This window comes from Lonchura striata, chromosome 33, assembly GCF_046129695.1.
Source record: "Lonchura striata isolate bLonStr1 chromosome 33, bLonStr1.mat, whole genome shotgun sequence".
Classification (NCBI taxonomy): domain Eukaryota; kingdom Metazoa; phylum Chordata; class Aves; order Passeriformes; family Estrildidae; genus Lonchura; species Lonchura striata.
Genome location: NC_134635.1, coordinates 2,139,042 through 2,166,806, shown reverse-complemented (window position 1 = coordinate 2,166,806; position 27,765 = coordinate 2,139,042). Strand labels below are relative to the sequence as shown.

Here is a 27,765-nt window from a genome sequence, read left to right as displayed (position 1 = left end):
GTGGGGGGTTCCCCAAACTCGCCCCGGGAAACCCGGAGCTGATTTTATCCTTGGATATCAAAGAAACCGAAACGGAGAGAAACAAAGGGAAAGAGCTACATCGACCCCAGCCCAACACCCCAACCAAGGGCCCGAAGCAAAGAGCAGCCACGAAACCAAAGCCAAAAACAACCAAAAAAAAAATAAAAATAAAAAGTTCCAAAAAAGGAAGGAGGAGGAGGAGGAGGAATTCGCTCACTCACGGGTTGGTCTGTGGGGGTCAGGGCGTGGGGATGGAGGTGCAAGCAAGCAAACGGGGCCGGGGCTCTCGCCGTTGGAGTGAAGGATTTGTACAAAGTTCCAGAAGCGTCAGCGACGCCTCCAGGCCGGTGGCTCTCCCTGCTCTCTGTCCCGCCATCCCTCTGTCCGTCCGTCCGTCCGGCCGCCCGTGCCGGGCGCCGGGGAAAATCTGTTGGGTTTGGTGTGGGGTTTGTGGTCTGGTTGCCGTTGCCATCGGGGTTCTCTTGGCTCCATCTCTCTCTCTCTCTCTCTCTCTCTCTCTCCAACGCCTTTAGATGAAATATTCCTTCTTGTCGTCGCCGCCGGCCTGGCCGCCCTCGGCGTTGATGATGGCGGTGTCGGCGTCCGGAGCGTCGTCCGAGCCTTTGGCCTCGTGGGTCAGGTACGTGCCTGGAGAAAGGGGGGGACGGGGTTTGGGGGTTTGGGCTCACGGGGGGCTCTGACAGAGCCAAGTCCCCCGCAAATGGGGGGTCTGGGGGGCTCCGGTGGGACTGGGGGAGATGGAGAAGTCGCTGGGAGGGGATGGGATGGGATTGATGGGATGGGATGGGATGGGATGGGATGGGATGGGATGGGATGGGATGGGATGGGATGGGATGGGATGGGATGGGATTGATGGGGTGGGATTGATGGGATGTGATGGGATGGGATGGGATGAGATCGATGGGATGGGATTGGGATCAATGAGATGGGATGGGGTCGATAGGATGGGATGGATGGGATGGGATGGGATCAGTGGGATAGGACTGGGATCAATGGGATGGGATGAATGGGATGGGATGGATGGGATGGGATGGAATGGGATCAATTGGGACAGGATTGGTGGGACGGGATCGATGGGGATGGGATCGATGGGACGGGATCGATGGGATTGATGGGACGGGATGGGATGGAGTCAATGGGATGGGATTGGGATGAATGGGATAGGAGGGATAAGATGGGATGGATGGGATGGGATGGGATGGGATTGGATGGGATGGGATGGGATGGGATGGGATGGGATCAATGGGATGGGATTGATGAGATGGGATCAATGGGATGGAATGGGATTGATGGGATGGGGTGGGATGCACAGGAAGGATGGGATGGATGGGATGCAGACCCACTGGGGTGCTCCAGGATTTTGGGCAGTGTCCACACATGGAGTGACCGCTGCCAGTCAGGCTCCTGACCCCCCCAAACCCCTCCTGGAGAACAGGGGGTCCTGGCCGCCCCCGGAGCAGGGCGGGGGGCTCTACTCACACATCAGCACCGGGGGTGGCCCATGGCCGGGTGCCACCGTGTCCCCAGGGCTTGGGCACAAACCTGCTGGGCACGGAAGGGGCAGGCGGGGGGGAAGGAGGAGGAGGAAGGCAGAGGGAGCAGGCGAGGGGGACACGGGGACAATCCCGGGACACAGCGGGTGGGAACCACCTCCCCCTGCATTCCCTGGGACATTCCTGACATCCCCACGAGCTGCCCTGAGACCCCCGAGACCCCCCTGCAGCCCCCCTGCAGCCCTCAGGGCCGTACCTTTGTGCCTGATCAGGTAATGTCCCAGCACGATGAGGAGGCTGAGCAGGAGGAAGACGATGACGGCCACCACGCCGCCGATCATGGCGTGGTAAGTGCTGGAGGTCGAGGGCACCGGGCTGGCATCTGCCCAGGCGGGGGGACAGAAAAGAGACAAGAAAAGAGCTGAGACCCTGCAGGGCAGCAGAAGCTGCTGCTGCTGCCCAACCAGGAGCTCCATCCTGTGCCAGCAGCTCCTCCGGGGGTCCTGCTGTGGGTCCTGGCAGCAAGAACGGGGGGAAGCAAAGGGGGAAATCCCATCCTCTGCCCCTTTTTTTCAGGGTTTTGGCCCCCAAAATAAAAGGGAGGATGGAGGGGACATGAAGGCTGGCACGGCCAACAGGCTGCACCCGGAGAGGTGACGACAGCAGGACCCCAAAGGTGGTGAGAAGACATTCCATTCCTGCTGGGATCCTGTGCCAGCCCTGGGCCACGGTGACAAATCCTCTTCCCATCAGCTCGGGGTGGGGACAGAGCCACATTTTGGGAAGGACGAGGCTGGGGACACACAGGGGAGGCAGCAGGACAGAGGGACAACACGGCACACGGACACACAGGACAAGGGACAGCTCGGTTGAAAAAACACCAAAATCCACACGCGCACCCCCCGAGGGGACTGGAGCCACCTGGGCAGGGCTGTCCCCAGGCCAGGGTGGGGACATCCTGTGGAGCTTCTCCAGGCCGGGCTGGGGTCCGCAAAGAGACAGAAAAGGAGGTTACGGTACCTTGGATGGGAGCTGGAGTGAAGGATGGAGCGGAGGCCATGGAAGCATGAGAGATGGGCTGGGAAGGGCCCCGGGTGGAGTGAACGTGTGGGGTGGGGAGCTGGGGAACATCTGGGGAGGACAACAAAAAACACAGCACAGGAATCAATGGCACGAAGGGCTCGCAGAGGTGACAGAGACCTCGAGGGGACCTCGGGCGGGTCCAGCCGTGAGCTCGCGGGTCGCTCTGCTTCTGCCACCAACCTTTGGGACGCCGTGGCCATCTTCTCCCATCTCCTGGGTACCCCCTGAGGGACCCTGGTGGGACACCGTGGCCATCTTCTCCTCCTGGGTAACCTCTGAGGGACACTCGTGGTGGCACCATGGTGAGGTGCCACCTGTGCACGTCCTTGGTGACCACAGGGTGTTGGCAGGGCTGGCACCAAGGTGGGCAAGGTGGTGGCTCCCAGGGCTGGAGACATGAGTGGCTTTAGGGGTCCCCCTGCTTCTGCCACCAACCTCTGGGACACCGTGGCCATCTTCTCCCATCTCCTGGTTACGCCCTGAGGGACCCTCGGTGTCATCCCTGGTGACCACAGGGGTGGCACCAAGGTGGGCAAGGCTACAGGGCTCAGCTGGACACGGAGGTGGCTTTAGGGACCCCACAGGTCCCTCTGCTTCTGCCACCAACCTCTGGGACACTGTGGCCATCTTCTCCTCCTTGTTACGCCCTGAGGGACCCTCGTGGTGTCATCCCTGGTGACCACAGGGGTGGCACCAAGGTGGGCAAGCTGGAGGGCTCAGCTGGGCATGGAGGTGGCTCCCAGGGCCTGGGACACGAGTGGCTTTAGGGACAAAAGTGGCAGTGCCACCAAGCCTGGATAGGGAACTCGTCTGCTGTGACTGGGGTGGTGGCACCGGGTGGGCGAGGGACAGCGGGTGGCACCCGTGGGGAGCTCCTGGGTGGGTGCAGAGAGCTGTGGGTGCTCACACAGGGACACAGGGGACACACGAGGGTGACACGGGAGCGATGGCACAGCGCTGGGGGCTGAGGGAGGGGACACGGGGGACAGAGTGCCACTTTGGGGTGGCACCGCAGGGGAAGGAGGCAGGAAAGGGAAGAGCTGGAAGAGGGGGAGTTCAAGGTGGGAGAGAGAGACGGGGAGGAGAGCAGGAATTTGGATTTTGCAAATGGAAGGAGAACCACGTGTGACACTGCATGGGGACATGGGGACACAAATGTGGCCCTGAACCACATGTGACACTGCATGGGGACATGGGGACACAGACATGGCCCTGAACCACGTGTGACACATGGCATGGGGACACAAACACAGCCCTGAACCACGTGTGACACACGGCATGGGGACATGGGGACACAAATGTGGCCCTGAACCACATGTGACACATGGGGACACGGGGACAAGCAGAGCACAGTCAGGGGACAGCGCCATGTGCCCCTTCCCACCCCAAGACAGGTGACACGGTGACACTTTTAGGGCACTAAGGATGCAGTGACCTCACCCACAGGTGACAGGGTGACACTTTTTGGCACAAAGGACACAATGTCCCCTGTGCCTTCATCCACAGGTGACAGGGGTGACATGGTGACACTTTTTGGGCGCAAAGGTTGCCGTAACCTCACCCACAGGTGACAGGGTGACACTTTTTGAGTACACAGCATGCAGTGCCCCCATCCACAGGTGACAGGGTGACACTCTTTGAGCACAAAGGATGCTGTGACCTCATCCACAGAGTGAGAGGGACACACAGGATGCAGTGCCCCCATCCACAGGTGACAGGGTGACACTTTTGGGCACAAAGGATGCAGTGCCCCCATCCACAGGTGACAGGGTGACACTTTTTGGGCACAAAGGATGCAGTGCCCCCATCCACAGGTGACAGGGTGACACTTTTGAGCACAAAGGATGCAGTGCCCCCATCCACAGGTGACAGGGTGACACTTTTGGGCACAAAGGATGCAGTGCCCCCATCCACAGGTGACAGGCTGACACTCTGAGCACAAAGGATGCAGTGCCCCCATCCACAGGTGACAGGCTGACACTCTGAGCACAAAGGATGCAGTGCCCCCATCCACAGGTGACAGGGTGACACTTTTTGGGCACAAAGGATGCCATAACCTCATAGACAGGTGACGGGTGACACTTCTGGGGTGCCCCGGGGCCACACTCACCGCTGACGTCCAGGTTGTACTTGGCCACCACGCTGCCCATGGAGCTGGTGGCCGTGCAGACGTAGGTGCCGCTGTCGCTCTTGTTGAGGAAGGGGAAGATGAGGACGCTGTCGGAGCTGAGCTGCAGCGGCGCCTCGCCGCCCTCCTTCTCCCACAGGAACTCCTGCGGGCTGAGCGGGCGCGGCCTCAGCCGGGCTGCGGCGGCTGCGGGGCTCGGGGGGTGATCCTGGGTTTGGGGGGCCGGTCCTTGGGGTTTGGGGGGTGATCCTGGGTTTGGGGGGATGATCCTGGGGTTTGGGGGGTGATCCTGGGTTTGGGGGGTGATCCTGGGGTTTGGGGGGCCGGTCCTGGGGGTTTGGGGGGCCGGTCCTTGGGGTTCGGGGGGATGATCCTGGGGGTTTGGGGGGATGATCCTGGGGGTTTAGGGGGATGATCCTGGGGTTTGGGGGGCTGGTCTTTGGGTTTGGGGGGCCGGTCCTTGGGGTTTGGGGGATGATCCTGGGGTTTGGGGGATGATCCTGGGGTTTGGGGGGCCGGTCCTTGGGGTTTGGGGGGATGATCCTGGGGTTTGGGGGCTGGTCTTTGGGGTTCGGGGGGCCGGTCTTTGGGGTTTGGGGGGATGGTCCTTGGGGTTTGGGGGGCTGGTCTTTGGGGTTTGGGGGGATGGTCCTTGGGGTTTGGGGGGATGGTCTTTGGGGTTTGGGGGGATGGTCCTTGGGGTTTGGGGGGCTGGTCTTTGGTTTTTATGGTTTCTGTTCCTTGGGGTTTGGGGTGCTGGTCCTGGGGTATGGGGGGCTGTTCCTTGGGGTTTGGGGGTTCTGGTCTGATTCTTTGGGGTTTTAGGGTTTCTGTTCCTGGGGTTTGGGGGGCTGGTATTGGAATTTTGTGGGCTGCTCCTGGGGGTTTGGGGTTTCTGTTCTGATTCTTTGGGGGTTTAGGGTTTCTGTTCCATGGGGTATGGGGGGCTGGTCCTTGGGGTTGGAGGTGCTGGTCCTGGGGTTTTAGGGCTTCTATTCCTTGGGTTTTAGGGTTTCTGTTCCGATTCTTTGGGGTTTTAGGGGTTCTGTTCCCGAGTTTTAGGGGTGCTGTTCCTGGAGGGGTTCTGTTCCTTGGGGTTTGGGGTGCTGGTCCTGGGGTTTTAGGGGTTCTGGTCTGATTCTTTGGGGTTTTAGGATTTCTGTTCCATGGGGTTTGGGGTGCTGGTCCTGGGCTTTGGGGGGCTGCTCCTGGGGGTTTGGGGTTTCTGTTCTTTGGGGTTTAGGGTTGCTGTTCCTTGGGGTTTCAGGTTTTCTGTTCTGATTCTTTTGAGTTTTAAGGTTTCTGTTTTGATTCTTTGGGGTTTTTAGTGTTTCTGTCCTGATTCTTTGTGATTTTAGGGTTTCTGTTCTGTCACCTCTCGTGGAACCCCCCCGGGGACAGGGACACCCCAAAGCCCCTCCTGGGGTGGGCTGTGGGACCTGGCAGAGGGAGGGGAAGCCCCGAGGAGGAGGAGGGAGGGGAGGAAGGCCTTACATGGGGTTGCCCTGCCCATCACACTGCAGCTGCAGCTTCTCCCCCTCGCGCGGGTACTGCGGGTGAGGCTCGATCTTGGCCGTGGGCTTGTCTGGAAAAGGGGGAGAGAACAGTGGGGTGAGGGCCTGGCACCCCAAATAATGCCCTGGAACCCCAAATCCTGCACCTGGAACCCCAAACTCTGCCCTGGCATCCCAAATCCTGCCTGGCATCCCAAATCCTGCACCTGGCACCCCACATCCTGACACTGGCACCCCAAATCCTGCACTTGGAAATCCAAATCCTGTACCTGGAAACTCAGATCCTGCCCTGGCATCCCAAATCCTGCCCTGGTATCCCAAATCCTGTACCTGGAAACTCAGATCCTGCCCTGGCATCCCAAATCCTGCCCTGGTATCCCAAATCCTGCACCTGGAATCCCAAATCCTGCCCTGGTATCCCAAATCCTGCACCTGGAATCCCAAATCCTGCACCTGGAATCCCAAATCCTGTACCTGGAATCCCAAATGCTGCCCTGGTATCCCAAATCCTGTACCTGGAACCTCAAATCCTGCACCTGGAAACTCAAATCCTTCCCCTGGTATCCCAAATCCTGAACCTGGAACCCCAGATCCAGCCCCTGGTACTCCAAATCCTGCCCTGGTATCCCAAATCCTGCACCTGGAATCCCAAATCCTGCCCTGGTATCCCAAATCCTGTAGCTGGAACCTCAAATCCTGCACCTGGAAACTCAAATCCTGCCCTGGTATCCCAAATCCTGTAGCTGGAACCTCAAATTCTGCACCTGGAAACTCAAATCCTTCCCCTGGTATCCCAAATCCTGCACCTGGAACCCCAGATCCTGCCCCTGGTACTCCAAATCCTGCCCTGGTATCCCAAATCCTGTAGCTGGAACCACAAATCCTGTCCCTGGAGCCCCAAATGCTGCTCCTGGAACCCCAAATCTCGACCCTGGAACCCCAAATCCTGCACTTAGAAACCCAAATCCAGCCCTGGTATCCCAATTCCTGCACCTGGTATCCCAAATCCTCCCCTGGAACCCCAAATCCTGTACCTGGCACCCCAAATCTGGCCCCTGGAACCACAAATCCTTCACTTGGAAATCCAGATCCTGCCCCTGGAATCCCAAATCCAGCACCTGGCACACCAAATAATGCCCTGACAAGAAGGATTTGGGGACAGGATGAGAGAAGTGGAGCAGGGACAAACCTCTGGAGATGGGGACAAGGATTTGGGGACAGGGGTGGGAGGTGGAGCAGGGACAAACCCCTGGAGATGGGGAGAAGGATTTGGGGACAAGATGAGAAAAGTGATGCAGGGACAAATCCCTGGGGATGGGGACAAGGAGGATTTGGGGACAGGATGAGAGAAGTGGAGCAGGGACAAACCTCTGGAGATGGGGACAAGGATTTGGGGACAAGATGAGGGAAGTGATACAGGGACAAACCTCTGGGAGATGGGGACAAGGATCTGGGGACAAGATGAGAAAAGTGATGCAGGGACAAATCCCTGGAGATGGGGACAAAGATTTGGGGACAGGGGTGGGAAGTGGAGCAGGGACAAACCCCTGGGGATGGGGACAAGGAGGATTTGGGGACAGGATGAGAAAAGTGATGCAGGGACAAACCTCTGGAGATGGGGACAAAGATTTGGGAACAGGGGTAGGAAGTGGAGCAGGGACAAATCCCTGGACACGGGGACAAGGATTGGGGGACAGGGGTGGAAAGTGGAGCAGGGACAAATCCCTGAGATGTGGGGACAAAGATTTGAGGACAGGATGAGGGAAGAGGTGCAGGGACAAACCTCTGGAGATGGGGACAAAGATTTGAGGACGGGTGGGAACAGGTGAAGGGACAAACCTCTGGGAGATGGATCTGGGGACAGGATGAGGGAAGGGGAGCAGGGACAGAAGTCTGGAGATGGTGAGAAGGATCTGGGGACAAGGATGGGAAGAGATGCAGGGATGAACCTCTGGGAGATGGGGACAAACAGGATTTGGGGACAGAACTCGTGTGGGGTCCCCTGAAGGTCCAGTGCCACCCAAATGTCCCCTGCCACCTACAGTGGACCTGCAGCTTCTGCGTGGTCGACCTCTCGGAGTTCTGCAGGGACTCGTGGTCCACGGTGCAGGTGACCTCCACCTCGTTGTCCTCCTTGGTGACACGGAACTCCACCCGGCTGGTCACCGTGAAGGTTTTGCCGTTGGGGTCCTCCACCACCTCGGTGCCCGAGTCTGCGGGGACAGGGGATAATAATTAAATTAAATAATAATTGCATGATAACTGTATTATTACTGCACTATTAATATATTCTTGCTGCATTATAATTGCATTATAACTGTATTATTACTGCACTATTAATATATTCTTGCTGCATTATAATTGCATGATAACTGGATTATTACTGCATTATTAATGTATTATTAATGAATTATATCTCTATTATACTTGTATTGGAATTGTATTATTACTGAATCATTAATGCATTATTACTGCATAATAATTGCATTATAACTGTATTATTACTGCACTATTAATGCATTACTACTGCATTATAATTGTATTATAACTGCATTATAATTGCATTATTACTGCATAATAATTGCATTATAACTGTATTATTACTTCATTATTAATGCTTTACTACTGCATTATAATTGTATTATAACTGCATTATAATTGCATTATTACTGCATAATAATTGCATTATAACTGTATTATTACTGCATTATTAATGCTTTACTACTGCATTATAATGGTATTATTACTGCATTATTAATATATTATTAATGCATTATATCTGCATTATAATTGTATTATAACTGCATTATAATTGAATTATATCTGCTTTATAACTGTATTATTACTGCATTATAATTGTACTATTACTGCATTATTACTGCATTACATCTGCATTATAATTGTATTATTACTGCATTATAATAGTATTGTAATTTTATTATTACTGCATCATTAATGTATTATTACTGCATTAAAACTGCATTATAATGGTATTATTACTGCATTATTAATGTATTATTAATGCATTATATCTGCATTATAATTGCATTATTACTCCAATAAATTTGCATAATAACTGTATTATTACTGCATTAAAACTGCATTATAATTGTATTACAACTGTATTATAAATGTATTATAACTATATTATTATAATTGTAAAAATACAATACACAGACATTAAGCAGAAAAATCATAAATTTACATTTCTAGACTTGTGAGAAAATGCTTTAAGTAAGTGAGAAATTATAAATATTATCATAATTGTATTATAAATGTATTACAACTGTATCATGATTGTAACGATTATAATTATATGATGATTATATTATAATTTAAAAATACAACACAGAGACATTAAGCAGAAAAATCATAAATTTACATTTCTAGAGTTGTAAATGAAAATATGATTAAATAAGTGAGAAACGATAAATTTATAATTGTATTGTAACTATTATAATTAAATGATGATTATATTATAATTTAAAAATACAATACACAGACATTAAGCAGAAAAATCATAAATTTACATTTCTATAGTTTTAAATGAGAATATTTTTTAAATAAGTGAGAAATTCCATATATTAGTTTAGAAAGTTATTTAATATATATTATAGAATAAGATATATTATTATATAGAATATATTATACAATTATAATATAATAATAATATTATATATTCTATATTTTAGTTTTATAACTACTATATATTACATATACCTTGTATAAGGTAATGTAATATAATGTAATGTAGTACAATGTAATGTAATGTAATATATTATATAATATAGAATTCTATTATATTATTTTGTACTATATTATATTAATGTATTAGAGATTATATACATAATAAATTATATTATCTATATTTATTTATTATAAATAGTAAAAAATAATATATAATTATATTTATATTATATTATACTATATTATATTACACCATATTATATTACATTATATGATATAACATTATATTATATTACATTACATTATATAGAATTCTATCCTTTTGTACTGTTATATTAATATAGACTATATACATAATGCATTATAATATATTATTTATATAATTACACTGATATTATATTACACTAGATTATATAACACAATATTATCCTATATTATATTACATTGTATTATACTACACTATATTATATTATGTTATACTATTATGTTATATTATGTTATTATAATATGTTATAACATATATTACGTTTAAATATAATAGTTATATTATAATATATTACAATAAAATATGTTATGTTATATTGCTATGTTATATTATGCTATGTTATATTTTATTATGTCACATTCTATTACTTTATATTTTATATTATAACAAACAACAACAGTGCCACCCACCCTATGGTGACAATGCCACCCATGGTGACAATGCCATCCATCCCATGGTGACAATGTCACCCATCCAATGGCAACAATGCCACCCATCCCATGGTACCAATGCCATCCCACGGTGACAATGCCACCCATCCCATGGTGATAAAGCCACCCATCCTATGGTGACAATGCCACCCATGGTGACAATGCCATCCATCCCACGATGACAATGCCACCCCATGGTGACAATGACACCCATCCCATGGTGACAATGACACCCATCCCACGATGAAAATGCCACCCTGGTGCCAATGCCACCCCATGGCGACAATGCCACCCATCCCTGCCACCCATCCCACAGCAACAATGCCATCCATGGTGATGCCACCCATCCCATGATGAAAATGCCATCCCAGGGTGACAATGGCACCCATTTCACGATGCCACCCACCCCATGGTGACAATGCTGCCCATCCCTGCCACCCATCCCACAGCATAATGCCATGCCACGGCATCAATGCCACCCATCCCAAGTGACAATGCCACCCACCCCATGGTGACAATGCCACCCCATGGCGACAATGCCACCCATCCCTGCCACCCATCCCACAGCAACAATGCCATCCCACGGTCACAATGCCACCCACCCCAAGGTGACAATGCCACCCATCCAATGGTGACAATGTCACCCATCCAATGGTGACAATGCCACCCCGGGGTGACAGTGCTACCCATCCCATGATGAAAATGCCACCCCAGGGTGGCAATGCCACCCCACGGCGTCAATGCCACCCATCCCACGATGACAATGCCACCCATCCCACGATGACAATGCCACCCCGGGGTGCCAGTGCCACCCCGGTGCCGGTGGCACCCACCCTTGATGTCGCGGTTGCCCTTCCTCCAGCGCAGCTGCGCCGCGGGTTTGCTGCCGGACGAGCGGCACAGCAGCCGTGCCACCTTCTCCTCGTCGATGGGCTGCTCGTGCCCGAAGATCTGCGGCTTCTGCGGGATCCCTGCGGGGAGAGGGGAACAATCCCAAACGTGCCAGGGGAGGGGGCAGTGCCACCCCAAAACGCGGCACGCGCACGGGGGTGGCATCTGGGAGGTGCTCAAATGCTGAGCTGGTATCCCAAATCCATCCCAAATCCATCCCAAATCCTGCCCTGGTGCCCCAAATCCATCCCAAATCCTGCCCTGGCATCCCAAATCCTGACCTGGTAACCCAAATCCATCCCAAATCTTGTTCTGGTATCCCAAATCCTGCCCTGGCATCCCAAATCCACCCCAAATCCTGTGCTGGTATCCCAAATCCTGCCCTGGCATCCCAAATCCATCCCAAATCCTGCCCCTGGTACCCCAAATCCATCCCAAATGCTGCCCTGGCATCCCAAATCCATCCCAAATCCTGCCCTGCTGCCCCAAATCCATCCCAAATCCTGCCCTGGCATCCCAAATCCTGACCTGGTAACCCAAATCCATCCCAAATCCTGTGCTGGTATCCCAAATCCTGCTCCTGGCACTGGGAAATCTTTTAGCCAGGGTGGCACAGTCCAGACTTTAGGAACAGTCTGGACTTTAGGGACAGTGGGAAATCCTTTAACAAGAGTGACACAATCTGGATTTTAGGGACAATCTGGATTTTAGGGACAATCCTGCAGCCAGGCTGTCCCAATGTGGATTTTCAGGACAATCTGGATTTTCGGGACAATCTGGATTTTAGGGACAATCCTGCAGCCAGGCTGTCCCAGTGTGGATTTTCGGGCCAATGTGGATGTTCGGGTCTATGTGGATTTTCGGGACAATCTGGATTCTCGGGACAATCTGGATTTTCGGGTCAATGTGGATTTTTGGGCCAATGTGGATTTTCAGGACCATGTGGATGTTCTGGTCCACGTGGATTTTTGGGTCCACATGGATTTTCTGGGCCAATGTGGATTTTCAGGACCATGTGGATGTTCGGGTCCATGTGGATGTTTGGGACAATGTGGATTTTCGGGTTCATGTGGATTTTCGGGCCAATCTGGATTTTCGGGCCAATCTGGATTTTCGGGTTCATGTGGATGTTCGGGTCCACATGGATTTTCGGGTCCACAGGGACGTTTGGGTCCACGTGGATTTTCGGGTCCACGTGGATTTTCGGGTCCACGTGGATTTTTTGGGCCAATCTGGATTTTCAGGACCATGTGGATGTTCGAGTCCATGTGGATGTTTGGGACAATGTGGATTTTCGGGCCAATGTGGATTTTCAGGCCAATCTGGATTTTCGGGCCAATCTGGATGTTCTGGTCCATGTGGATTTTCGGGTCCACATGGATTTTCGGGCCAATCTGGATTTTCAGGACCATGTGGATGTTCTGGTCCATGTGGATTTTCGGGTCCACATGGATTTTTGGGCCAATCTGGATTTTCAGGACCATGTGGATTTTCGGGTCCACATGGATTTTCGGGCCAATCTGGATTTTCGGGACCATGTGGATTTTCAGGACCATGTGGATGTTCGGGTCCACGTGGATGTTTGGGACAATGTGGATTTTCGGGCCAATCTGGATGTTCTGGTCCATGTGGATGTTCGGGTCCACATGGATTTTCGGGTCCACAGGGACGTTTGGGTCCACGTGGATTTTCGGGTCAATGTGGATTTTCGGGCCAATCTGGATTTTCAGGACCATGTGGATTTTCTGGTCCATGTGGATTTTCGGGTCCACATGGATTTTCGGGCCAATCTGGATGTTCTGGTCCATGTGGATGTTCGGGTCCACATGGATTTTCGGGTCCACAGGGACGTTTGGGTCCACGTGGATTTTCGGGTCAATGTGGATTTTCGGGCCAATCTGGATTTTCAGGACCATGTGGATTTTCTGGTCCATGTGGATTTTCGGGTCCACATGGATTTTCGGGCCAATCTGGATGTTCTGGTCCACGTGGATGTTCGGGTCCCCGGGGCCGTTCGGCGCCCTACCCAGCACGGTGACCAGCGCCTTGGCGGTGCGCACGGGCATGGTGAAGATGGAGCACGTGTACTCGCCCTCGTCCGCCAGCGCCACGTCGCTGATGCTGATGGTCAGCTCGTGCGGCGTGGAGCGCTCCAGCTGGATCCGGTTATCCCGCAGCGCTGCGCGGAAACGGGAAAGGGGAAAGAAACAGGGGAAAAAAGGGGAAAAATGGGGGGGAAAATGGGAAAAATGGGGAAAAAGGAAAAAGAAACAGGAAAAAAAAAGGGGAAAAATGGGGGGGGAAATGGGGAAAAATGGGGGAAAAGGAAAAAGAAACAGGGAAAAAAAAAGGGGAAAAAATGGGGGGAAAAGGAAAAAGAAACAGGAAAAAAAAGGGGGAAAAAATGGGGGGAAAAGGGGGGAAAAAATGGGGGAAAAAGGAAAAAGAAACAGAAAAAAAAAGAAAACAGAAAAAAGGAAAAGGAAAAGGAAAAAAAAAGGGAAAAAAAAGGGGGAAAAAGGAAAAAGAAAAAAAGGAAAAGGAAAAAAAAATGGGGGAAAAGGACAAGGAAAAAAAGGAAAAGGAAAAAAGAAAACAGAAAAAAAGGAAAAGGAAAAAAAAGGGGGAAAAAAGGGGTGAAAGTGAGAAAAAAAGGAAGAAGGAAAAAGAAAAAAGAAAAAGGAAAAATGAAAAAAAAAGGAAAAAAGGGGAAAAAAAAGGGAAAAAAAGGGGGAAAAGGAAAAAGAAAAAAAGGAAAAGGAAAAAAGTGGGGGAAAAGGACAAGGAAAAAAAGGAAAAGGAAAAAAAAAAGGGGGAAAAAAGGAAAAGGAAAAAAAAAAGGGGGAAAAAGGGGGGAAAAAAGGGAAAAAAAGGAAAAAGAAACAGGAAAAAAAAACGAAAAAAGAAAGAGAAAAAAGAAAAAGGAAAAAAGAAGGAAAAAGGGGAAAAGGGGGGGAAAAAAAGGAAAAAAGGGGGAAAGAAAGGGAAAAAAAGGGAAAAAAAGGAAAAAACCGGGGAAAAAAGGGGGGAAAAAGGGGAAAAAAAAGGAAAAGAAAGGAAAAAAAAAGGAAAAAAGGAAAAAAGAAGGGGAAAAAGGGAAAAAAAGAAAAAAAAGGAGAAAAGGGAAAAAAGGGGAAAAAAGGAAAAAAGGAAAAAAAGGGGGAAAAATTGGAAAAAAAAGGGAAAAAAAAGGAAAAAAGGAAAAAAGAAAGGGAAAAAAAGGAAAAAAAGGGAAAAAAGGAATAAAGGAAAAAAAGGGGGAAAAAGGAAAAAAATGAAGAAAAAAGAAAAAAAAGAAGGAAAAAAAAAAGGAAAAAAAAAAGACCCAAAAAAACCCAAGGAAAAATACAGGAAAAAAAAAAAAAAACAGGGAAAAAAAAAAAAAAAAAAAACAAAAAACAAGAGGAAAAACCAGGGGAAAGAAAGAAAGGGAAAAGAAATTGTAATTTTATCTCTTTTTTCCCAACTGTGGGATTTCACCTCAAATTGGGATTTTTACCTCAAATTGGGATTTTTACCTCAAATTGGGATTTCACCTTTTTCCCCAACTATGGAAACTGGAATTTTATTTATTTTTTTCCCCAGCTCTGGGATTTTACTTTGGATTGGAATTTTGCCTCTTTTTTCCCCCAACTGTGGAATTTTAGCTCGAATTGGGATTTTGCCTCAAATTGGGGATTTTACCCCTAATTGGGATTTGAGCTCAAATAAACTGGGATTTGACCTCAAATTGGGATTTGAGCTCAAATAAACTGGGATTTGAGCTCAAATTGGGATTTGACCTCAAATAAACTGGGATTTGACCTCAAATAAACTGGGATTTGAGCTCAAATAAATTGGGATTTGGCCTCGAATTGGGATTTGAGCTCCAATAAATTGGGATTTGAGCTCCAATAAATTGGGATTTGAGCTCCAATAAATTGGGATTTGAGCTCAAATAAATTTGGATTTGAGCTCCAATAAATTGGGATTTGAGCTCCAATAAATTGGGATTTGACCTCGAATTGGGATTTGAGCTCCAATAAATTGGGATTTGAGCTCCAATAAATTGGGATTTGACCTCAAATTGGGATTTGACCTCAAATAAATTGGGATTTGACCTCAAATTGGGATTTGAGCTCAAATAAATTGGGATTTGAGCTCGAATTGGGATTTGAGCTCAAATAAATTGGGATTTGAGCTCAAATAAATTGGGATTTGAGCTCGAATTGGGATTTGAGCTCAAATAAATTGGGATTTGACCTCAAATTGGGATTTGACCTCAAATTGGGATTTGACCTCAAATAAATTGGGATTTGAGCTCGAATTGGGATTTGAGCTCAAATAAATTGGGATTTGACCTCAAATTGGGATTTGACCTCAAATTGGGATTTGACCTCAAATAAATTGGGATTTGAGCTCCAATAAATTGGGATTTGACCTCAAATAAATTGGGATTTGAGCTCCAATAAATTGGGATTTGACCTCGAATTTGGATTTGAGCTCCAATAAATTGGGATTTGAGCTCCAATAAATTGGGATTTGAGCTCAAATTGTGCTTTGAGCTCAAGTCAGTTGTGATTTTACCTCGTTTCTCCCCGAAGTACAGGGTCTGCTGGGCTGGGTTGGACCATTGCAGGGAGGAATCGTCGGGATCTTCCACCTGGCACTTGAGCACCACCGTGCCCCCGGCCACCACGGTCTCATCCGACGTCGTGGGCTGGCTCTCTGCACAAAAAATGGAATTATCTTACCCAAAATGTGCTCTCTGCACAAAAAATGGAATTATCTTACCCAAAATGTGCCCCCTGCACAAAAAAATGGAATTATTGTCACCAAAATGTGCCCTCTGCACAAAAAAATGGAATTATCTTACCCAAAATGTGCCCTCTGCACAAAAAATGGAATTATCTTACCCAAAATGTGCCCCCTGCACAAAAAATGGAATTATCTTACCCAAAATGTGCCCCCTGCACATAAAAATGGAATTATCTTACCCAAAATGTGCCCCCTGCACAAAAAAATGGAATTATTGTCCTCAAAATGTGCCCTCTGCAGAAAAAAAAATGAGATTATTGTCCTCAAAATGTGCCCTCTGCACATAAAAATGGAATTATCTTACCCAAAATGTGCCCTCTGCACAAAAAAATGAGATTATTGTCCTCAAAATGTGCCCTCTGCAGAAAAAAAAATGAGATTATTGTCCCCAAAATGTGCCCCCTGCAGAAAGTAATGGAATTATTGTCACCAAAATGTGCCCCCTGCACAAAAAAATGGAATTATTGAAACCCTGGGTGTCCCCAAAATCTGCTCTCTGCACGTGGAAACTGCGATTAAAACCATTCCCAGAGAATCCCCAAATTTGGGATTAAAATAATTTCCAGAGAAGCCTCAAACTGGGATTAAATCCATTCCCAGAGAAGCCTCAAATTTGGGATTTAAATAAATTCCAGAGAAGCCTCAAATTTGGGATTAAATCAATTTCAAGAAAAAAACCCAAATTTGGGATAAAAACCATTCCCAGAGAAGCCTCAAACTGGGATTTAAACCATTTCCCATTTCAAGAAAAAACCCAAATTTGGGATTTTTTTTTTTTTCAAAATTTCCCTTAGAGCCTCAAACAGGAATTAAAACCCTTTCAAGAAAAAACCTCAAATTTGGGATTTAAACCATTCCCAGAGAAGTCACTTGCTGTCCCCAGCCAACCGAGACATTTCCCTCCTTTCCCAAAACTTCTCTCCTTTTTCCCAAAAACCATTTCTCAATTCCCTCCTTCTTTCCCAAAATTTCCCTCCTTCATTCCCCAAAATCCCTTCTCCTTTCTCTCCTTCTTTCCCAAAAAATCTCTTCTCAATTCCCTCCTTCTTTCCCAAAATTTCCCTCCTTCATTCCCAGAAATCCCCTCTCCTTTCCCTTCTTTCCCAAAATTTCTTTCCTTCTTTCCTAAAAATCCCTTCTTATTTATTTCCCTCCTTTCCCAAAAACCGTTTCTCATTTCCCTCCTTCTTTCCCAAAATTTTCCTTCTTCTTTCCCAAAAATCCCCTCTCCCTTCCCTCCTTTTTTCCCAAAAAAATCTCTTCTCATTTCCCTCCTCCTTTCCCAAATTTTCCCTCCTTCTTTCCGAAAAATCTCTTCTCCTTTCCCTCCTCCTTTCCCAAATTTTCCCTCCTCCTTTCCCAAATTTTCCCTCCTCCTTTCCCAAATTTTCCCTCTTTCTTTCCCATAAATCCCTTCTCCCTTCCCTCCTTTTTTCCCAAAAATCTCTTCTCATTTCCCTCCTCCTTTCCCAAATTTTCCCTCCTCCTTTCCCAAATTTTCCCTCCTCCTTTCCCAATTTTTCCCTCCTCCTTTCCCAAATTTTCCCTCCTTCTTTCCCAATTTTTCCCTCCTCCTTTCCCAAATTTTCCCCCTCCCTTCCCTCCTTTTCCCGGTTCAGCACCACACATCTCCAGCTCATCCCCGCAGTCACGGATGTTTTTCCCCAAACTCCTTTTCCTCCTCTCCCGGCACTTTTCCATGTCCCAGGAATTCCCTCCTCAGCTCCATCCCCACTTTTCCCTGCAGGAATCAACCCTGCCAGGGTGGGAATTTCAAATCCACAGATCGGGAAACCTCCGACATCTGCTGTGCACATCCTTTTTTTATTTTATTTTATTTTATTTTTTACTTTTTTTTTTTTTGCAAGCTGATTTTTTTTTTCCCGCTGGGTGTGAATCCACAATCTGGAATATCCAGAACTCAAATTTCCAGGCAGACGAGCAGCTTCCAGATTTCCCAGGAGAGGGGAAATCTGCTCCTTTTTTGGGTGCTGTGACATCTCATCCCTCTGGGAGCTCCTCCCACAACTCCCAGGTTGGTTTTTTCCCCAAAAACGTCCCCAAAAACGCAGATCCAGGCAGGGAGAAGATGCTGGAGCAGGCTCACAGGGAAAAGTGGAGCTGGGAAGGATCCAGGTTGATCCAGGACGGGGTTTCATTAAATGCAGCCTTCTTTTTGGGGTCAAAAATTCGAAATTCTCAGCATTTAGGACTCCAAAAAACATCCAGGACGCAGGAAATGCAGAATTTTGGGGATTTCTGCTCTCCCCGAGGGGATAAATCCATCCAAAAATTCCATTGGTGCCTCAGTTTCCTTCTGGCAGCTCCCACCTTTTGCACCTCCAGCCCCCACAGCCACAGGAATGGAAAATATTCCCGAAAAGTGGGAAAAAGTGGAGGAATATTCAGGATTCGACAGCCCTGGGTGTGCTTGGCTCTGCCAGGGATGGGAGCTGGGAGATCCAGGGGATTCACACCTTCCCAAATCAAATATCCTCACCCCAAACCCCAAATTCCCAATTGTAAATGAGAATTCCCTGATTCCAGGGGCCTCACACCTTCCCAAATAAAATATCCTCACCCCAAATTCCCAATTTTAAATGAGAATTCCCTGACTCCAGGGAATTCACACCTTCCCAAATAAAATATCCTCACCCCAAATCCCAAATTCCCAATTTTAAATGAGAATTCCCTGATTCCAGGGGCCTCAGACCTTCCCAAATAAATTAACCTCATCCCAAATTCCCAATTTTAAATGAGAATTCCCTGATTCCAGGGAATTCACACCTTCCCAAATAAAATATCCCCACCTCAAATTCCCAATTTTAAATGAGAATTCCCTGACTCCAGGGAATTCACACCTTCCCAAATAAAATATCCTCACCCCAAACCCCAAATTCCCAATTTTAAATGAGAATTCCCTGATTCCAGGGAATTCACACCTTCCCAAATGAAATATCCTCACCCCAACCCCCAAATTCCCAATTTTAAATGAGAATTCCCTGATTCCAGGGAATTCACACCTTCCCAAATAAAATATCCTCACCCCAAATCCCAAATTCCCAATTTTAAATGAGAATTCCCTGACTCCAGGGGCCTCACACCTTCCCAAATGAAATATCCTCACCCCAAATTCCCAATTTTAAATGAGAATTCCCTGTAAATCAGCATTTCTAGGAAGGGGAAAGTAAGAGGATGCAGTTCTCACATAAAACCCCAAATTCCAGAGGAATTCCCTGTAAATGAACATTTCTGGGAAGGGGAACAGCAAGAGGACACTTCCCACATTAAATCATTTCACCCTAAATCCCAAATTCCCAATTGTAAATGAGAATTCCCTGACTCCAGGGGCCTCACACCTTCCCAAATGAAATATCCTCACCCCAAATCCCAAATTCCCAATTTTAAATGAGAATTCCCAGACTCCAGGGGCCTCACACCTTCCCACATGAAATATCCTCACCCTAAATCCCAAATTCCAGAGAAATTCCCTGTAAATGAACATTTCTGGGAAGGGGAACAGCAAGAGGACGCTTCCCACATAAAATGGCCTCACTCTAAACCCCAAATTCCCAATTTTAAATGAGAATTCCCTGACTCCAAGGGCCTCACATCTTCCCACATGAAATATCCTCACCCCAAATTCCCAATTTTAAATGAGAATTCCCTGTAAATCAGCATTTCTAGGAAGGGGAAAGTAAGAGGATGCAGTTCTCACATAAAACCCCAAATTCCAGAGGAATTCCCTGTCAATGAACATTTCTGGGAAGGGGAACAGCAAGAGGACACTTCCCACATTAAATCATTTCACCCCAAACCCCAAATTCCCAATTTTAAATGAGAATTCCCTGATTCCAGGGGCCTCACACCTTCCCACATGAAATATCCTCACCCCAAACCCCAAATTCCAGAGGAATTCCCTGTAAATGAACATTTCTGGGAAGGGGAACAGCAAGAGGACACTTCCCACATTAAATCATTTCACCCCAAACCCCAAATTCCCAATTTTAAATGAGAATTCCCTGTCAATGAACATTCCTGGGAAGGAGAATAGCAAGAGGACACTTCCCACATTAAATCATTTCACTCTAAATCCCAAATCCCAGAGGAATTCCCTGGAAATCAGCATTCCCTGACTCCAGGGAGCCACGAGCCAGCTGCTCACACCCTGAGCTCTGAGAGGGGGGGAGCAGAACACAGAAAAAAAAAACCAAAAAAACCCCAAAATTCTGAGCCACCCCAAATCCCACAGGCACCCTGCTTGTCCCAAAAAAAGAGAAAATTCCCCCAAAACCTGGGGGCACCGAGGGTGACCCCTGTGCCAGCGCCCTCCTCCTCTCAGGAGCCGAAAATTCCAATTTTCCAGTGGGTTTTTAGCTCCTACCCTAAGGCCAATCTCCAGCACGGCTGTTGCCAAGGGAAACCAGCTCCCTGCTTTATTTTTATTTTATTTATTTTTTTTTTTTCCTTGACAATTCTGGTTTTTTTAAGGATCTCCCTGCCCAAACGACGCCCTGGCAGAAAGGGTTGGGTGGCCCTGAAGGCACCTCGAGGTCCTGAGCCGTTGTCACCCCACCCAAAACGTGCTCCAGGCTGCGCGAGAGGATTTTTTATTTTGAAATAAAACTCGGGGAGGCTCTGGCAGCTCTGCTCCTCTCCTGCCAAAAATAAAATCGTGGAATGGCCGGAGTGGAGAAGACACCCCGAGAATCCCGGCTTGGCCAAGTTCTCCTGGAGCTCCAGCAGCTTTGGGGACGTGGTCATTCCCTGCGGAGCTTCCTCGGTGCTCCACCACCCTCTGGGGGAAAAGATGGATTTTCCAAGTGTCCGACCTAAAGGCACCACCAGCCATTCCAGCAGGTCCTGGAGGCTGCCCACGTCCCAAAAAACCGGCCAGGAATGTCTCCGCGCCAGCTGTGGGGCCAGCAGGTCACCTCTGCTGCTGCTGCTGAAGGTTCTGCGAATTTTGGAGCGCCCAGAACCACAGGGAGGCCAAAAAAAATGCACCAAAACCCAAAATTGGTGAGGCTTGGAGAGGTAAAATGGAGTGGAGAGGCTGCAGGGGTTCAGGGATGCTCAGAGCAGCAGCAGCTGAGGCTGGAGCACATCTGGAGCACCTCTGGAGCACCTCTGGAGCACCTCTGGAGCACATCTGGATCCATCTCCTCGTGGTGTCGGAGCAGGACCCTGGGGGCAGCAGGAGGGAGGAGGAGGAGGAGGAGCTGCAGCTCCGGGCACCAGGAGACAGCCCAAAGCACATCCCAAAACTCTGGAACATCTCCAAAAACATCCCAAAACTCTGGAACATCTCCCCAGGGTGTCTGTGGACACCCAGACACCCCAAAGAACATCCCAAAACTCTGGAACGTCTCCAAAAACATCCCAAAACTCTGGAACATCTCCCCAAGGTGTTTGAGGGTCCAGCTCTGGACACCAGTGCAGACATCTCAAAGCACATCCCAAAACTCTGGAACATCTCCAAAGCACATCCCAAAACTCTGGAACATCTCCCCATGGTGTGTGTGGACACCAAAGCAGACACCCCAAAGCACATCCCAGCTCTGGAACGTCTCCCCAGGGTGTCTGTGGACACCCAGACACCCCAAAGAACATCCCAAAACTCTGGAACATCTCCAAAAAACATCCCAAAACTCTGGAAACATCTCCCCAAGGTGTTTGAGGGTCCAGCTCTGGACACCAGTGCAGAATCTCAAAGCACATCCCAAAACTCTGGAACATCTCCAAAAAACATCCCAAAACTCTGGAACATCTCCAGAAAACATCCCAAAACTCTGGAACATCTCCAGAGCACGTCCCAGCTCTGGGACATCTCCCCAGGGTCTGTGTGGGGGTCCCAGAAAACCTGAGCAGCACCACGTAAACTTGAAGGGATTTAAAATCTAACTAAGATTTTAGTCAGAAATAAGCCTCACTTGAGTTAATTAAAATAATAATAAACGAGTATGCCTTGATGAAGTTAAGAGTTAGGAGTTAACTAATAATTGATTGCTTGTCAGCACAATGTTGAGTTAGCTGGGTTTATAATGAAGAATATAATGAAGAAATTATAATGAAGAATATAAATTGACAAATAGATTTTAGGAACTTAATACAATTGTTGGTCTCCTCTGTCCTGAAACCAATTGAAGACAAGGAATGGGAGTTCTACCAAGAGTTCACTTGTCATATTTACATTAAAAAGGTTGAAAGGTCAGAATGAGGAAGACTTCATTGACTTCCTCATTTTGGGACCCCTCTCCATGAAAGGGACTCTTTTCAAGGAATAAATTTTATGCTGAATGGCTTTTGAAATGATTAGCGTACGAAGAGAGGAAGGGGATGTACCAAAATGATGAATATTTATTTGTATTTTTGGGTATTCAATAGTTGGGTGGATAAAAGAGCTCTGTAATCACCTGGAAGGTGCAGTGTGGATTTGGGAATGGGATGTACCAAAATGATGAATATTTATTTGTATTTTTGGGTATTCAATACTTGGGTGGATAAAAGAGCTCTGTAATCACCTGGAAGCCGCGGTGTGGATTTGGGAGTGATCCCACACACAATAAACACAATAAACACAATAAACACAATAAACACACACTTTGTAACTTTAAACTGTTCGAGAGTTTTTGTGTCACAGTTGGATATCGGTACCAGATCAATATCCAGATTTTTTAATAAGTCACACCCAGCCTGGCATCACCACGCGATGAAGACTCCGCTGGTCTCCACCCGATGAAGGCTCTGCTGGCCATGAACAGAGTGGCCAAACTGGATGAGATGGTTCAAGCTGAGCTTGAACTGGGATGAGGAGGAGGAGGAGAAGGAGGAGGAGGAGGAGGAGGAGGAGGAAGAGCAGCAGATCCATCTGAGAGGGTCACACCCAGCCTGGCATCACCACCCGATGAAGACTCCGCTGGTCTCCACCCGATGAAGGCTCTGCTGGCCATGAACAGAGTGACCAGAACTGGACCAGATGGTTCAAGCTGAGCTGACCCAGTAACTGGGAGGAGGAGGAGGAGGAGGAGGAGGAGGAGGAGGAGGAGGAGGAGGAGGAGGAGGAGGTCCATCTGACCGTGGGGGTGTCGCAGAGCTGCCAGCACCCTCCAGGCCTCGGTGAAGAGCCGAATCGAGGAGGATTCTGCTCCATCTGTGCAGGACCAGCCAAGGCATCAGCAGGGCTGGGAAAGCAGCTCAGGAGGAGAGCGGGCAGTGCCAAGCCAGAGCCTGGCACGGCAGAACAAACCCACCGCCAGCAGCAGAGCCCACCGAGCTCCCAGCTGGCACCACCACACCCTGCCCTGCTCCTCCTCCTCCTCCTGGCAGGGACCAGGACGGGCACGAAACGCCCCAAAATTGGCACCGGACGGGGTCAGGCCGCCTCCGGTTCCTCCGGTGATCCCATCAGTTGGGCACGGGGAGGAGAGGCAGCAGCTTGCGGGCAGGAGAGCTCCCAGGCAGGCAATCCTGGCCAAAAATGGCTTTTTTTTCCCCTTTTCCCACACCTGGAGATGCTCAGCTCGTGTATCACCCCGTTCCTTCGGGATTTCTCCTCTGCAAACGGCACCAAAAAGGGTTTGGCCGTGCCAGGCCTGAGGCAGAATTCCTGTCCTGGCAGCGGTGCCAGCACATCCCTCACCGTCTGGGCACCTCTGCAGAGCCTGATCCCGGGGCTTTGTCCCAAAATCCAGCCTTGCCTGTTGAGCCGAGTGCAGGATTCCTGGGATGCTCCGCTGCCTCCCTTCTGCCTGAGCCCTGGAACGGCTCCTCTCCCCCCAGGCAGCTGATCCGAGTCATCCAAAATCAGGCCAGGCAGGTAGGGAGGGATGCAGAGAGGTCGCCCTCCCTCCCTCCCTCCTTTCCTGGGCCCCACCAGGGCTGCCAGTGCCAGGGCTGCCGCTGGCACGAGCGCTGGGAGCATACGGAGAGCCCGGACGGCACCGGGAACGAATTCCTTGGGGGAAAAGCACCAGGAAAAGCGCCGAGCAAAGGATCCTGCTGCTCCAGACAGCAGCAGCCTGCCACCACGGCCCTGGGCTCTCCCACATTCCAGCAGGACAGGCAGGTGGCACCTGCTCGGAGGTTGGGGATGGAAAGATTCCCGTGGAACCCCATCCCAACATGGGCAGGGCAGGCTGGGAGGTGGCAGGGCGTGTCCTCATGTTCTCCAGTGCTCCAAGGTAAAAAACAGTCCTGAGTAATCCCAGGGCATTGTGTAAATAAAGGGTTTGGACCTGCAGATGTCACTGTCTTGGAGGTTGGGGATGGAATAATTCCCGTGGAACCCCATCCCACATGGGCAGGGCATCTCCTCAGGCCACAGGAGCTTCCATGGGTGGCCTGGTCCAGCAGAAAGCTCCAGAAATAAAAAATCACCCTGCAGGACACAGACAATGTCCTGAAGCTGCCTCATCTCAGCAGGCTGAGGACATCTCCCCATGTCCTCCAGTGCTCCAAGGTAAAAGACAGTCCTAAGTAATCCCAAGGTATTGTCCAAAAAATGGGTTTGGACCTGTAGATGTCATTTTCTTGGAGGTTGGGGATGGAAAAAGCCCCATCCCACATGGGCAGGGCATCTTCTCAGGCCAAAGGATCTTCTCTGGGTGGTCTGGCCAAGCGGAGAGCTCCAGAAATAAAAAACCACCCTGAACCTGCCTCATCTCAGCAGGCTGAGGACATCTCCCCATGTCCTCCAGTCCCCCAAGGAAAAAAAACAGTCCTGAGTAATCCCAGGGCATTGTCCAAAAATAGGGTTTGGACCTGCAGATGTCACCTGGGCATGCCAAAAGCCCCATCCCACAGGGGCAGGGCAGGTTGGGAGCCAGCTGCCCCAACAGCAGGACATCTCCTCAGGCCAAAGGAGCTTCTCCAAGTGGTCTGGCCAAGCAGAAAGTTCCAGAAATAAAAACTCACCCTGCAGGACAGGGACATCGCCCTGAACCTGCCCGTCTGCAAACCTTCCCGTGTCCTCCAGGGCCCCAGGGGAAAAAACCAACCAAAAACAGCCCCAAATGATCTGGTTTTAGCTTGTGGTGGCCTCCTACCTAGGGCATTATCCAAAAAAAAGGGTTTGGACCTGCAGATGTCACCTGGGCATGCCAAAAGCCCCATCCCACAGGGGCAGGACATCTCCTCAGGCCACAGGATCTTCTCTGGGTGGTCTGGCCAAGCAGAAAGCTCCAGAAATAAAAACTCACCCTGCAGGACAGGGACATCGCCCTGAACCTGCGTCTCTGCAAACCTTCCCGTGTCCTCCAGTGCCCCGGGGAAAAAAAAAAACAACAAAAACCAGCCCCAAAAGATCTGGTTTTGGCCTCCCAGGGCATTGTCCAAACAAAAGGGTTACACAACTGCCGAGTGGAATAACCCCGCCGCGAGAGAATGCTCCTCACACAAGGACAACCACGCAGCAGCCCAAACAGCCGAATGTGCCGACGGCAGCACAACGGCGGCCAAGAGCTCAGACAGGGTCCTCTTGTGCAGGAGCTGGGCCTGGGGGGCTTCCAGGGCTTCCTCCACACCCTGCCCCGGCCGTCGTGGAGCTCTGGAGGAACCTTCTCCAAGGAGGAGACTCCATCCCTCTGCCCCAGCACAGGGGATGGCACCGACCGTGAAAACACGACAACTCCGTTCCAAGCATCTCCTCTGCTCCTAAGGGATGTTTTTTTCTTTTTTTGGGGGGATCTGTTTGTCCAGCTGTGCCGCTGGTGGTCAGGGTTGGGCCAAAGCAGAGGCCAGCCCGGGAGGAAATCTTGCAGTGTCACCATCCGGGCTGTGTCCTGTCCCAGGGCAGCTCCGGGTCACGGCCACCCCCCAGGCTGAGCATCACCCACACCCAAATGACTCTTCCGTGGGAGGACCGTGGCCAAAAGCAGCACAAACCCCCGGGATTCGTGGATGGGAACGCAGCCACCAGCCCCCAGAGGCTGTGACAGCAACGGAGATGGGTGCGGGGGCGCCCCGTGGGCTCAGCCCCTGTCCCCACCGTGTCACCTCCCACCCGGCACAGCCCTCGGGACCCTCGACCCCCCCCAGCTCCGCAGGGATGGGGATGGAGCACCCCCAGCTCCTCATGGATGGGGCTGGAGCACCCCCAGTTCCGCAGGGATGGGGCTGGAGCACCCCCAGCTCCGCAGGGATGAGGATGGAGCACCCCCAGCTCCTCAGGGATGGGGCTGGAGCACCCCCAGTTCCTCAGGGATGGGGCTGGAGCACCCCCAGCTCCTCAGGGATGAGGATGGAGCACCCCCAGCTCCGCAGGGATGGGGCTGGAGCACCCCCAGTTCCGCAGGGATGGGGCTGGAGCACCCCCAGTTCCGCAGGGATGGGGCTGGAGCACCCCCAGTTCCGCAGGGATGGGGCTGGAGCACCCCCAGCTCCGCAGGGATGAGGATGGAGCACCCCCAGCTCCGCAGGGATGGGGACGGAGCACCCCCAGCTCCGCAGGGATGGGGACAGAGCACCCCCAGCACCCCCAAACCCCGCACGGCGGCTCCAGCCCAGCCCTCCCCACCCAAACACACGCAGCGGCATCGCTTCTGTCGCGACAGGCGACTCCCGACACGGCGAACGGAGCCGCCGGCAGCCAGACAAGGCACGGCGGCTCCGAGCCACCGGGAGCGATGGGGGACAGAACCCCCGGTGAACCGGGGCTTTGTCTGGCGAGCATCCCGGCGGGACCGGGGAGCGGCCGCCGCCGCCGAGCCCCCCCTCCGCTCATCCCGGGGGGAGGCGGCGGCTCCCACCGGAGGCACCGGGAGCCGCCCCAGCGCGGCTCGGATGTCACCGCCGGTACCCGGGCGGCTCCATCCTCCCCGCCGGTACCCGGGCGGCTCCATCCTCCCCGCCGGTACCCGGGCGGCTCCATCCGCCCCGCCGGTACCCGGGCGGCTCCATCCGCCCCTCCGCGGTGTCCCCGCGCATCTCCGCCACCACCGGGGATTCTCCATCCTCCTCCTCCGCCGCCCTCCCCCGCCCCGCGGGCAGCGCCGGGAGGGGCCGAGCGCCGCCGCCGCCGCCCGGCGGGGCCTGTCTGGAACGTTCCGCCGCGGCCCCGGCGGGACACGACGGGCAGCACCGGCGCCGCCGTGACCTTGAGCCCCGCCGGCCGCCCCGGGGAGCCGCGCCCGCGGGCGGCGGCGGGGCGGGCCCCGAGGGCCGGGCGGGGCGGGGCGGGCGGCACCTGCCTGACCCACATAACGGCGCCGCCGCCGCCGCCCGCACCTGTCGCTCGGTTCCCCGGCGTCACCGCACGGTTCGCGGCGGGGATGGGGACGCCGCTCGTCGCGCTCGCGGTGCCGCCACTCACCGTCGCGGGAGAGGTTTCCCCGGGCGCTGGCGAAGCAGGCGACGAGCAGGAGGGTGCGGAGGGCGGGCGGCTGCATGGCGGCGGCGGCGGGAGGCGGCGGGAGCCCGCGGGGCCGGCGCGATC

At 50.7% G+C, this 27,765-nt stretch overlaps 1 protein-coding gene across 1 annotated transcript; it reads right to left on the bottom strand.

Annotated features, from left to right (window-relative positions):
* Positions 1-96: 96 nt before the first annotated feature.
* CADM3 (cell adhesion molecule 3) lies at positions 97-27,765 on the bottom strand. Its single transcript, XM_077789408.1, has 9 exons — positions 27,643-27,765; positions 16,101-16,241; positions 13,561-13,713; positions 11,477-11,614; positions 8,303-8,473; positions 6,241-6,331; positions 4,729-4,898; positions 1,792-1,917; positions 97-669 (listed from the first exon to the last, which is right to left on the bottom strand). The coding sequence occupies exons 1-9, from the start codon at positions 27,716-27,718 to the stop codon at positions 551-553; spliced, it is 1,185 nt and encodes a 394-aa protein (XP_077645534.1). The 5' UTR covers positions 27,719-27,765; the 3' UTR covers positions 97-550.

Coding starts and splice junctions, on each gene's coding strand:
- CADM3 (XM_077789408.1), bottom strand. CDS start 27,718: ATGCAGCCGCCCGCCCTCCGCACCCTCCTGCTCGTCGCCTGCTTCGCC. Junction 16,242..27,642: donor GGGAAACCTCTCCCGCGACG/GTGAGTGGCGGC, acceptor TTTTTTGTGCAG/AGAGCCAGCCCACGACGTCG. Junction 670..1,791: donor TTACCTGATCAGGCACAAAG/GTACGGCCCTGA, acceptor CCCTTTCTCCAG/GCACGTACCTGACCCACGAG.